General features: G+C 45.0%; 1 protein-coding gene across 12 annotated transcripts in view; it reads right to left on the bottom strand.

The window, feature by feature from the left end:
- mctp1a (multiple C2 domains, transmembrane 1a) overlaps positions 1-14,056 on the bottom strand; it is a 206,702-nt gene that overhangs the window by 45,169 nt on the left and 147,477 nt on the right. For all 12 annotated transcript variants that reach the window (XR_011669133.1, XM_071353886.1, XM_071353893.1 and 9 more), the window contains 2 exons: positions 11,768-11,887; positions 2,264-2,380 (listed from right to left, as the gene is read on the bottom strand). Coding sequence is in view for 11 of the 12 variants with exons in the window: in XM_071353886.1 (XP_071209987.1) it covers positions 2,264-2,380; positions 11,768-11,887 (237 nt within the window). In the remaining variant the exon portion in view is untranslated. The remainder of the gene's footprint in view (positions 1-2,263; positions 2,381-11,767; positions 11,888-14,056) is intronic.

Here is a 14,056-nt window from a genome sequence, read left to right as displayed (position 1 = left end):
CTCAGGCACTGATATCACACGCCAAGAGAGTGGTGATTTTCTACAGAGGACATCTTTTGTGCCAGCTATACGGCATGTTCCTTCAGCGCAATGGTCTCGGGTGTAAGTGAAAGGTGCTAATCTAAAACAATTACTCCCATTCTCCTGTCCACGCATTCCCCGTATAGAATGTACACAGTGAGAGAGAGAGCGAGAGATTCCGTCCCAGGAGTTGACGAGGAACTAACTTCCCATGTTTTTAGGGACTGTGTGTGAGTGGAGTGCAGCGCTGTGGCACATCATGGGAACGGGGCTCAGTCGGCGGCTTTGGTTAATGGGAAGCATACCCGTGTGTTTGTTTACTGTGGCAGGGAGCGGAACCCCCCCCCCCCAATACCTCATCTGTTGTGGTTACAATCGTCAAACTGTAGAACAATGGAGGCAGAGAAAAGAGTAGGGGTGAGTAATAACATAACGGCAGCTCTGTCCGAACCCTCCTCTCTCATTGGAAAGCACAGGTCGCTAATAGTGGACCACACCAACCTGGTTCTGCAGGCACGCAGGCACACATGCACAGACAGCCAGACAGCTGACCTGGTTTTGGCCAGGGCTCAGATCTCACAGTTGTCATACGGCTGGGAGATTTTCCTTAACATGTGATCTGACCAGGGAAAACTCTGGGCCCAGGGTCGTTCCTGGTCAGGTCACTTAGTCAGTTGCAATTCCTGGTCTTGTACTCTCATCGGCCACAATACTGTTCAGGATGAGAGAAGTGTAAATTGACGTTGACGTGTGACGAGTAATACACTGTGTTCACAAGAAGAGGGACGTTTTTTCCCCTATCAAATAAATACCACTCATTACAGTGTTAACTGGTTTTAATGTAGAAGCCAATTCGGGGAGTCCTCGAGACAGTAGGAATGGGGGGGAGGGGGGGGCTCTTATGTGAAGTGAATAGGTATGCAATCTTTATTGCTTTAATTCAATTAAAACGTGCCTGAGAAAAATAACATCGTTATTCATAGATCATATGGAGGTAAATAAATAATGAAATCCTTTTTTTTGTGTCTAGAGATTTCTGTCAAGCAATGTCGCCATCTACAGGGAAATACTGCATATACAGAGCATTGAAACAGGAGTGAAGCACGAAGGTACAAAAGCGACAAAGCTGCATGTGTGTACTGCTATGTGTGTACCTGGGTTTTACGCTCAGTTTAACTTCCGTTGTAAAATACATGTATTTCTTGCTATTAATTGCGACCCAGCTACAATAATGTCTACACTGGCTAAACACATCTATGCCTGAAGCCTGCTCAAGTAATTCCTAACATTCAGGTAATACTAAAACCAGTACATTCACAGCTACATTCATCACATCCTGTTTTAAAAAGGACAATTAGTTATTCAAATTCGTTTCACCTGTTGTTTTCATTGGTTTAACAGCTATCAATTCCATATCCTGAACAATCTGCCGAACTGCGACCTCATGAAAAATGAAGTCATATACGTTAAGAGAGGACAACATGTGGTCGCTTTATTGTGCATTCTGGAAGGTAGTCTGGAAATGCTCTTATTAAAATGAATCCCTTCATTGTTCACGCTCGCACCACAATTCCGGTCGAGTTTCTGCGTCACACGACTCTCCAACTACACTTCGGCAATGATTAAAACATGTCCACTTCTCCGTGACATTGCTTTGACACTGTTTAATTGGAATAGGAGATAAAAAAATAAAAAATACAATTAAATACATATAATACCAGGTAAGTGGCGTAGCGTTGCTCAAGGTGACAAGCTATTATTTCCTCCTATGCAGAGGAAGAATTTGAGAGCGATTCTTGAAAGTTCAAGGCAATTGGCATTTCTCATTTAGAAGCGTAATGGAATGAATTTTCCCTCCGTGTCTGTTTCTTGTTTGTATTAACTTTGCGATTCTTTTCGTTCCTATTTCTACATCTAGAGAGAAGGTGCCGACACAATGTGTCCACTCCCTAGTCCACTTCTGTTAGCTTTATGTTTCCTGGATATGTATGGATACAAATGTATATTTACAATAATGATGTCTTAGCACGTACACATTATATATTTTTTCACTACATACATTTCTTGTATGTGTTTTCTATAGTGAATATGACAAGTATATTTAGGATCAAATCCATATTGAAATGAGATAAAAGAGATGATTGACAGAAATGTGTGTGAGATGTAAGCGCTTGCCATGTGACCTAGAACTAGACAATTAAAGGGGCAGAACGGCGTAGGGATACATAACAGGGACACTCACCACGTCTTGCCTGGTGTCCTTCCCCGAAGCGACAAGGATATAGTTCCAGGCCAGCGGCAGCAGCAGAGCCAGAGGAATCATGTAGAGTTCAAAGTTCCACACCACGAGAACAAAGAGCTGCAGAGAGCAAAAAAGAGAGAAGAGAGAGAGAGAGAGAGAGAGAGAGAGAGAGAGAGAGAGAGAGAGAGAGAGAGAGAGAGAGAGAGAGAAACACTTGGGACTTAATGTAGCAGAGACCTGCATTGACCTCAAACTGCAAACACACATTCGCATATCGCACATACGCATAAACATAACACACAGACCCATACATTTGATAATATATGTATGATAATCAAATAGAAGAAAGCCTTAAATGGACGGCTGTTGTGACAAAACAGGACCCCTGATCTCAGAGCTGGGACAGGGCCTACGAGGCCAACAGGGCCACCCTCCACCTTCACCGGAGGATGAGGAGGATAAGTATCGACCGTCACAACACTCCCTCTCCACGCCAATCATCCGTCATCCACAGGCCTGAGGTCACTCTCTGTTTCAAGCACAACTAGTCAACATGACCGTAACCCTCCGACCCTCAACCCAGCACCTGACCTGCCACACCATGAGCCCCCTAACCCTGTCACCCCAACCCCACCCACCCCGAGATGCCCATAACCCTGTCACCCCAGCTCGAATTACCCTTATTCCACCTCCATAGTCATCTGTCCTGTCCCTCTCTATCCCCCATCTCTCATCCAAACAAATAAAAAGCATAACTCCAGAACTGAGTGCCCCAAAACATGTATTCTGTTTAGTACAGAGTCTTTTGTAACCCGGACATCAATTATCATGATCCTGTGAAAATGAAATGCTTGAGGAGACATAATTCACAAACACAAAATTACTCATGTCAAATTGCTTTAGCGTGTGTTGACTGATATTTATTTGTTTATTTGGGTTGGGGGGGGTGGATGGCACATTTTTGTGAAAGGATAGATAAAAACTGTTAAATTATTTCTCATCATTTCACAAAACATTAAAAACATCCTCCGACATATCTATTTTTTGTTGGAAATGATCAATGTAGAAAATACATAATAGCAATGTAAAAAAAAAAATACAATCCAGGTGAAAATATTTGATACATATTCATATGTTTTCCGACAATGCACATTAATCAAACTCAAGGACGCAAAATGTTCATTATTTCAAGTCGATAGAAAAAGACTTGAAATTGTGATGGGAGGACTACGCTTTGAAATGAATTGCATCTGTTGCAAATGCATTCACAATAGATTGCTACTGCCTTAATGGCAAACGTTCACTGACAATGAAAACTAGGTTTGAGACAGGAAACAGCCGATACATCGGGCTGTCTCACCTTGCGCGGTCAATTATGACACATGCACGACAAAGCTAGAAGTTCGGCTGAATGAAATAATACAATACATTTCAATCAGTGTATATCTCATAATCAGCGGAGTTTACTAACGTTCTCTCAGTTCCTTGCAGCCTCTCGTGGAGCAGCTGATGTGTAGGTGGATACGTGGGGTACGTGTGAGTCCTCACCTTCTCTCTCCTCCCGTATTCACAGGCTATAGGAATCAAAAGCTTCAGCATCTTCCCCCCTGTTGACCTACAAGGACATTGCACCTCTGTGTCCTCGCCCGGCCTCCCTCTACAAAGCCCTGCACTACCACATCTCCAGTACAGGGTTGGGCACTGGGTCAGGTGTACTGTACTGTGCTGGACTCCCTCTCCATCTCCGCGGATCATTGGCCTATCCCTTACAGCCTCGGAAACCCAACGCAAACATGCGCGTGGACACACACACACACACACACACACACACACACACACACACACACACACACACACACACACACACACACACACACACACACACACACACACACACACATCTAAAATTCATGTGTAACTTACCACCACTAAGCTATAACAAAATTACAAAAGCCACATAAAACTTCCAATCTCTTAAACAACTAAAAAGTTGACAAGACCCCCCTCCCCCTCACACACAACCACAAATCATGCACTCATACAAATTTAACCAGTTGAGATATTTGTGTACACAAACAAAACAAAGACATAAATAAAACATTACAAATGAATTGGCCAGGACATTAGCATATTGCTCAGAGCCAAATATCTCCTTCTTAAGGGCCCGTCCACAGTGCAGTACTACCACGGTGGCCAGCCCATTTCCATCTCTTTCTCTTTCTTTAATAAAGGTCTGTTTAGGGAATTGGAGGACTACTCTTCAATAATTCAGGAGTGCTTAGCAACCTCCAGTACCTGTCCTCCTACTTCCATATCCTTCCGCGAGCTGCCACAATACTGGCTGGGTGTGGGCTCAGCATTATCTAGCGCTCTGTCTCTAGCACTCCCACTCCAGACTAATGTCAGAACACAAACGGAACCGCTCTCACTAATCTACTGTTACTGTACTGCACAGTTCCACCGCAGTGACCACGCAGAAGAAATAAAGATTCACAGGGTCTTTTAACACTGAAGCAGCGAAACCATATCATCCTGAACAGTGTTTTTGAGCAAAATAGGAAAAAGCTATTTCTCCAAACAAATGCAATTCAGTTCTCTTATGCCTATTCATGTTCTATACCTAAATATAACTTCACACATACAGTGTATAAATACATCTAAACCAACCTAGTTGTTCCCTGTCTATTATACGTTAGCGCTCTCATACGAAGGCATGATATACTGAAGTGTTTATGAGAGGACTGCAGCTCCCTCCTCCTCTGCAGTGTCTGGCTGGTGTGTGGTGTGTCTGTCCGTCTCGTTTCCCTGTGCCTGGGGTTATTTAACCTGTCGCCCACCTCATCCCTCCCCATTTGGTTATTCTAGCTCTGGGCTAGGCTGTGACTGACAGCTGGAGGAACCCGACACCCCGACCCATCAGAGGCCAAGCCTGCCCCGTCTCACAGCCCCTCGGCTGGGGAGAGGAGCCCGCAGCGCCGGGACCTTTCCCCAGGACCAGGAGGCCACATCCCCCACATTGCTAGCCAACCGAGAGGCTTTCTGCCTGGGGAGGAGGGAGAGAGTGTCAGCCGTGGAGGTCTGTGACTGGAGAAAGAGGAAATAAGGTAGAGAGGGGGAGGGAAAAAGATGAATCTTGGGACATGTGGCTATATACAGTATGTGCTTTGCTTTGCTTTGTGTGTGTGTGTGTGTGTGTGTGTGTGTGTGTGTGCACCCAGGAATTTTCAGAGCTCCCCACACACAGCTCACAGGCTGGTGTTACGGAGCGGCAGCGCTAGACTTGGAGACACAGCTTTGCTCCATCCCTGAATCCACTTCTGTTACGTTATCCTCCTGATTCTGAGAACTCATCGAAACTCTCGTGGTGCGAGACTGTATTTGTGTGTGCGCGTGGGTGCACATGCGTGCGTACACATGCATGTTTGCATTACACAAACTCCCTCTAATTTAGTCCTGGGAGTATTAGATAGAAGGAGAATACAATGCAAATGATAATTTCCTATTTGTCGCACACTGAATGAAACACGAGCGATTCACTGTTCTTCTTCTGGCAAACAGCCTCAACACGGCATGAGTGTAAAATGTTATTAACTCATTAGGATTTATGCTAACAGAGAATATTATGTAGATTATACATAAAATAAACACATTTTCTCATGTCAAAGAATGTCAAAATGGAAACCGAATAAGATGCATTAAAAGTGAACATAGACGTATTCAACAGAGCATCTTACACAACTGTGGCGAGCTCAGGCCACTTAATAGACGTGCAGTTTGTTTCCAAATCACAGCAAACCAGCCAGTAAAAACTTGACTGAATACAAAATACAGAAAGAAAAATATACTTTAGTGAAATAATTAGAAAAATACTTCTAGGTACCTAGGTAGAATTTTTTTAAATAGGAGAATATAGATATTTTAATGATCTAAAATGGAAAATAGTACATGTGAATTTAACGTTTTATGGCATATTATGTGACATGAAAACAAACAAAAAAACATTTGGTTATTTCTACAAACGAATAAACAGCAAAAACAACAGATAATCACGTTAAACTCAAAATTATTATTTTCTTAACATGTAGTAGATATACAATCATTTAACTTTCAATAGAATGAATAATATCCCTAACTTTATGAAGCATTCCCTTATCAAAAGCACACATGGCACAGACTTAGGAACACAATCCGATCGGGAACAGATGAGTGTTTCATTCATCTACTAAACTTTGATGAAGGTAGAGGATTTGGGCTTTATGGTTTTGGCATTATGTGGTTTACTAAACACTACTCTGGTGCTCGGCTTTACGGCTTGGATAGGAAGTGCTTTGGCGTACATTGAGCGTGTACTAGTCTTACTCCTCTCTCCAGAAGTCGACTGGAGTTTTGAATTTCAGAGTTAAGTTCGCTTTATCTTTATTACATGGACATCCATCCAGATACTAGACGGCCGCTGCCAGAGAGCAAATAGAACAAGTCATGTTTTGACTGGAAGCCTGTCTTACTTCGCTGGACAGGACAGTCCCATTCTGTGGTGCTAGATTGCCCCCTGCTGGTGAGACAAATAACTAGAGCTGTTTCGCGTTCGATAAAGAGCAGTTGGACATGACATCTAAAACATTGAACCAGGTATGACCAGGTACTACACGCAATCTGTAATAGAAAATGAACTAAAGACACCCACAAATAAATGGTCCTGTCCTGTAGCGGTGTCCATGAATGAGAATAAAATAGAGATAATTATCTTCAGATGTGCTTCTGTCTTTGACAATCACACCCCAGACTCCACAGTGTCCTCTGGCTCAACCTGCGTTGTATTTCACTTTCCCTCATTTTTCCAATCAGAGAGGTAGTAAAAATGTTATAGTTTATCTATTCCAAGCTGTCCATTGCTCTGTGGCAAAAACAAAATCCTGCAGTTAAACGTTAGCCAGCTTTCTCAAGTGGAGTCAAAGGAGCTGGAGAGGTGTGTGTTTGTGTGTGTCTTTGTGTGTGTCGTGTGCGTGCCTCTCTCTCTCTCTCTCTGTGTGTGTGTGTGTGTGTGTGTGCCTCTCACTGTGTGTGTGTGTGTGTGTGTGTGTGTGTGTGTGTGTGTGTGTGTGTGTGTGTGTGTGTGTGTGTGTGTGTGTGTGTGTGTGTGTGTGTGTGTGTGTGTGTGTGTGTGTGTGTGTGCACCAGCGCCATAGGTTTTTCTATTTTTTTTATTTCAGCAGGGTGAATTTTTATCTCAATGCAAAGCAGGTGATAGGTGCTCCAGTTTCCAGCAGAAATAACTTCCTTGTCTGGGGCTCTCCCACAGATAAGAGTCCTACTTCGCTCCAAATAAAAGGCCCTGGTATCATTTCTCCTGTCTTCCAAACAACCCCCGTCTCCTGCCCTTCTCACCCTTCCTGGGCCTCACAAAGCCTGCTTTATTTGCTCCCAATTCAAGGCTCAATTGCAGATAAAGTTACGGCAAATTTGTTTGGAGGAAGAGTTGCTGAGGCCTGCGGTCCCTGGAGCAATAACAGCCTTGTCTTTCAGGGGTCCCGGGGAGAGTTGGCATGACTCACCAAACAGAACCCAACACCACCGAGCCTCACAATGGCCCCAGCTCACATGCAGGGAGGGAAGGAAGGGGGGATGAGAGTGGTGGAGAGAGGGAGAGAGAGGGAGGGGATGGGGGGGGCTCAGCTTGCAGGTGTTCAGGTAGAGAGGAAGCAGACGCTTAACCCCCCTCCTCTCCCACACACACACACACACCACCCGTGGTGCGGGACGGGAGGTAACTCCAGCTCTGCCCATTGTGCCAACGCCGCGGGCACTGCTGCCACAGTGGCTGGTTCTCTGTCTGGGTTGTGTGGTGTGTGAGGCTCAGTTACCACACACACACGACTCTAATCGCAGTTGGCGCTAATGGCTGAGGCGCACATGTGGCTGGATGGACAGATACGGGGAGAAGGAAAGCAGGAGAACAAACTAGGGAAAGGAAGAGAGGATTTGTACCTGTTAGCCCACCAGACTGGATCTGTCTGGACACTAATCTGAGACAGAAAGGCATTACATTACTGCTGTGTGTGTGTGTGTGTGTGTGTGTGTGTGTGTGTGTGTGTGTGTGTGTGTGTGTGTGTGTGTGTGTGTGTGTGTGTGTGTGTGTGTGTGTGTGTGTGTGTGTGTGTGTGTGTGTGTGTGCGTGTGCGTGCGTGCTCAGAATAAGCAGTATTACAACAAATGGGTTGATCCAACAATATCTATTACAACTACTAACACAGTCACACACACACACACACACACACACACACACACACACACACACACACACACACACACACACACACACACACACACACACACACACACACACACACACACACACACACACACACACACACACTTCACTAGCGTACCACCTTGGCCAGACGGGCCCCCTATAAAAACCCACTTAAAGAGATGAGTGAAGTGATTAAGAGGCCTCTCAGAGCGAGGGAGGGGAGAAGGAGGCACTACCTGTGTGGAGGAGAGGGCCTAACAGTACAAGTATACACTGTGGCGTTGCTTAAGTGTCCTCTCCAAACTCCCAATTACAGCCCACGGCCATGTCGACTTTGACACAAGGCGCAGAAAGGACAGAGAGAGAGTGAGAGAGGCACAGCGAGCGAGAGACAAAGACAGAGAGAGAGAGAGAGAGAGAGAGAGACAGAGAGAGAGAGAGAGAGACGAGAGAGAGAGAGAGAGAGAGAGAGAGAGAGAGAGAGAGAGAGAGAGAGAGAGAGAGAGAGAGAGAGAGAGAGAGAGAGAGAGAGAGAGAGAGAGAGAGAGAGAGAGAGAGAGAGAGAGAGAGAGAGAGAGAGAGAGAGAGAGAGAGAGAGAGAGAGAGAGAGAGAGAGAGAGAGAGAGAGAGAGAGAGAGAGAGAGAGAGAGAGAGAGAGAGCAGAGAGAGAGAGAGAGAGAGAGAGAGAGAGAGAGAGAGAGAGAGACAGAGAGAGAGAGAGAGAGACAGAGAGAGAGAGAGAGCGAGAGAGAGAGAGAGAGAGAGAGAGAGAGACAGAGAGAGACAGAGAGAGAGAGAGAGAGAGAGAGAGAGACAGAGAGAGAGAGAGAGAGGTAGAGACAGAAGTGCATTTCCTACTACACTGTGACAAATACTCAGACCTAAGAGCATATTTCTTTCCCAAAATTATAATTCAATACAAAGAATTTGAAACTATAAAAGATGAAGAAAAATTCAAATATTTGTTGGGTGAAAAGCCAAAATGTGCAGTTTTGGCAGCCAAATATGTGTCCTCCTGCCACAGCCTGAGGGACAGCCAGTGAAAAATGCAAAGTAATGTTGATAATATTTCCCATTAAGCTTAGTTTTGTTTTGTCTTTCGTACCAGGTCATGTGTCTTCTCAGTCATGTTGACACTGGTCTACTACTGTTGCTTTAATGTATTGTTGTTCTGATTAATATTGTTGTTGTAGCTGTTATTAATGGTAATCCCATGTCCACTACTACTATTATTATTACTGTTAGTCCCACCATTTATTTATATATAAATATATATATATTTTGTGTATATATATACATATATATTTTATTTAAATTTTTCGATATGTATACTTTGACAATGTAAGTAATAATAACTTGCCATGTCAATAAAGTCAATTGAATTGAATTGAGAGAGAGAGAGAGAGAGAGAGAGAGAGAGAGAGAGAGAGACAGAGAGAGAGAGAGAGAGAGAGAGGGAGAGAGAGAGAGAGAGAGAGAGAGAGAGACAGAGAGAGAGAGAGAGAGAGAGAGAGAGAGAGAGAGAGAGAGAGAGAGAGAGAGAGAGAGAGAGAGAGAGAGAGAGAGAGAGAGAGAGAGAGAGAGAGAGAGAGAGAGAGAGAGAGAGAGAGAGAGTGAGAGAGAGAGAGAGAGAGAGAGAGAGAGAGAGAGAGAGAGAGAGATAACTCAATGAGATGCCCATACCTCATGTTCCATGACGGTAGACACCTTCTACCAGGAATCTGAGAATGCAGAGCACACCTTTTTACAACGCACCAGTTGCACGGTCTTCAAACAACTACATGGAAACTGTGCAGTTCTACGTGCCAACACAGACTGAACACAGACTGAACACAGACTGAACACAGACTGAACACACAGCAGCGATTCCTCTCGTTAGAAAAACAATTGGCACAAACGCGCGCGTGCACATTGACATGCACACGCGCGCACACACACACACACACACACACACACACACACACACACACACACACACACACACACACACACACACACACACACACACACACACACACACACACACACACACACACACACACACACACACACACACACACACACACACACACACACACACAGAGAAGCAAAATGTTAACTGATCAATAACGCCTCTCTCCGGGCTTCTGTCTTGTGACGGCATGATGACCTACACACACACACACACACACACGCACGCATGCACACACACACACACACTCCCAACCCTCCGCAGAAATTAAAATGTGTCAAACAGCAAATGCTAATAGTTCACACAGCGACATTTAGTCACCCAATGAAAGGGCTCAGGCATCACTAGAACCTCTAAAACAGACAGGTCATGTATCTACTTATGTCTGCGCAAAGGACAGGATTTAAAGTCTCTGTCAGTCTATCTGTCGGTCCGTGTGTAGTACCATTCAGCCACGCAGAGGCTTAAAGGAGGGTGTCCTTTTAGTGATAGCTGCTTTGCAGACCAATTATACTTTACAGTTAAATACCAGGCACAGGTGACAGGCAGAGAGCAGGACTTGACTACAGCTGTCATCACCAGAGAGAGGGAGAGAGAGAGAGAGAGAGAGAGAGAGAGAGAGAGAGAGAGAGAGAGAGAGAGAGAGAGAGAGAGAGAGAGAGAGAGAGAGAGAGAGAGAGAGAGAGCGAGAGAGCGAGAGAGAGAGAGAGAGAGAGAGAGAGAGACTGCCACTTACAACATGACTTTCACTATGAGCATTACATTGTCTCTTACACTCTATTAAAGACATGTTCCAAAGGGATTATTCGTCTGTCTAGCTCCAGATATAACATTTTTTTGGTTCCAGGAAGTACCCTTTTGGGTTCAATGTAGAACCCTCTGTGGAAAGAGTTCTACATGGAACCCAAAAGGGTTCTACCTGGCACCAAAAAGGGTTCTTCAAATGGTTACCCTATGGGGACTGCCGAATAACCCTATTAGGTTCTAGATGGCACCTTAGATTGGTTGGTGAATGTTTAATTCCTCGCCCTGTTGAAGTCCATGTTACCCAGGTGATACACTTGTAGTGGTGTACTGCCATGAGTGTTTCAGTGTAGGTTAGAGTGTGTTTTGTGAGATATATTAGTCCATACATTGTTCATTAGACCTATATGTACCGATACGTATTCGTATAGCCTTCGTCAGACGGGCTAGTGTGAGAAAGGGGCCGGTGAGTGTGTGCATATGTAGCCTATGTGTACTGTGTACATCCGTGTATGTATATGTACACGAGGTGTGTACAAGGAAATGAAAGCATTCGTACCAGGAAGGCGCAGATGCTCCTCTGAGGCGAGTGCCATTCGAAGCAGCTGTTGATGTAGCAGCCGGCGTTGATGAGGAACAGGACGCAGTGCCTCACTCGGTTGAAGTTCTGCAGAAGCAACTGGACAGAACACAGAGGTGACGTAAGCAGTCATGAACACGACTCGGGACACAGAGGTGACAATGCAGCCGGGCGTCAACGGGCTGCCGACGGCCAAGGAGTCGAGGGATCGATTCTTTCGGAGGCGACCCTCGTTCTACGGCTTCCTTGTGTCGTCACATGGAGTCAGCGCCCTCTCGAGTGAAAGAACGGCGAGGACAACCATTGGAACTTCACCTCGACTTCTTTAATGGCACGTTTGTGCGCAGGAAAACACACACACAGGCATGATAATGACAGAGTAGTATACTCCCGACGATTTATGAGGAGGTCCTAGAAACTGCTACTTGATTGGTGAATATAGAACGGTGGGTAGGCTGTGTGCTAAATATAAATGAAGTTTGTCTAAAGACAGGAGAGGATGAATCGTGTCTGGAAAATGTATCATACACACAAAGCAATCTTGCAGCTGTCTGATAATAGGCTGGCTTAAACCATGGGATTTGTCCAATAAAACGAAAACAGGCCACAGGTGACTGATAACGAACACGATTGTATCTTAGACGTTTGCGAAATCCAGACTGCGGCGCTTGGGAAATACTTGGCAGAGGTACATTTTCTCGGAGAACTCCTCTGGAAGCGAAAACTACGTCAGCGTCTGTCATCACGTCTCAATGAGCTTTCTTGCCTAAGTCAGCCAACTGTCTGTCCTACGTGTTGCCTTTGTTACTACTCTAAGTGTTACCATCATGTTGTTTTTCTATGGCCTTATCAGCCCTGGGTATTAGTTGCTTATGATATGTCACAGTCAATAGGTCAATAAATCATCGCATGTTAACTATTAGTCAGACTCCCCAACAATGTCACTCGGTATGTGGTAGTGACTATAGTATTATGAAAAGACAAAGATATATAAAAACCTATTTATTATAAAAACGACCAAAGAGAATTAATTATTCAACCACGCCGTGGTACAAAACTTCTTCAGGCCATAATAATGTCAATAAAAATGTTTTGGGCAATATTGCCTAGTATTGTTGCTGCCAACGTGATGGGGTATGAGATACTGGAGCAAACAAAAAAGGGCAAGGGGCAACATGGACAATACATTTCGTTTCTCATACCCCATCACGTCAGCCAGCCTAGTGTTGGTCAAGTATTGGCGCAATAACGTTAACGAAATGCTGAGCGTACAGGAAACCCAATCGCTAAATCAAGTCAAGTTCACTGAGGCGGTGTCTTTTTAAGCTAGCTCGTCGAATGGAGTTAAGTAACAGTAATAGTGTTCGAGGCCTGTGATGATTTCACATCCCTAGGGAGTTCATGCAGGCATCTGGCCAGCGATGGAGAAAGCATCGCAGTCCCATTCCGCTGTGTTCCAATCACGGAATGCCGTAACAACGTGACAGAATAGAAGTCAGCCAATCAGGTCACATCCAGGAAGTAGTCCCCGAAGAGGGAATATCTATTCTGAAGTGTCTTTAAAGAGGATTCGGGGATGTTTAGGGGGAATTGGGCTTTTTACAACACCAACCTAATTCATTATTCAACGGAGAGTAGTGGTGAACTGAGAATGACTGTGCGTCTACGGTGTCCTGTTGGGGACATTCATCCCCTGCAGACAACAGCACTCTGAGTCACCCCCATCCCCGCATGGTCTCACACGGCCACGCTTTGATCACACAACTGTAACTAGCAGCAGAAGGACTGCTCTAAAGTCTCTCTCTACTGTATTTACTACACACATTTCGTTGCAACCAACGTGAGTACTAATATTTAGGGCCAGGAGTTTTCCCATGATCACACGACTGGACCAGGAAAAACTCTGGACCCTAGTTATAGGCTATAACCACGACATGGAGTTTTTCCCCGCTTAAGTCCTGGCTCTGGTAATATCCTGCATTCAGATATTAACCGTCTAATTACAATGTCATCTAATGTCTGTATTTAACTGGCAACTTTTGGGGTTTGTGTGTGTAAGGACAGGCAGCGGGGCCACAGCAGGGACTAGCCCAACACAAAAGAGCCCTCACGGGGCAATCTCTCGAAAGCAATCGATGACATCATCATTCAGAGACGTTGACATGGGGCATCCCGACGAGTCAGAGGTGAAGTGCAGATGAAAAGAGAGAAGCGCAAAACAGGGAGGGTGGGGACGGGGGTGGATCACACAGGGGAAAGTGCAGAGTG

Source organism: Salvelinus alpinus, chromosome 19, assembly GCF_045679555.1.
Source record: "Salvelinus alpinus chromosome 19, SLU_Salpinus.1, whole genome shotgun sequence".
NCBI lineage: Eukaryota > Metazoa > Chordata > Actinopteri > Salmoniformes > Salmonidae > Salvelinus > Salvelinus alpinus.
The sequence above is the reverse complement of the archived record's forward strand: the minus strand, read 5'-3'. Positions and strand labels throughout refer to the sequence as shown.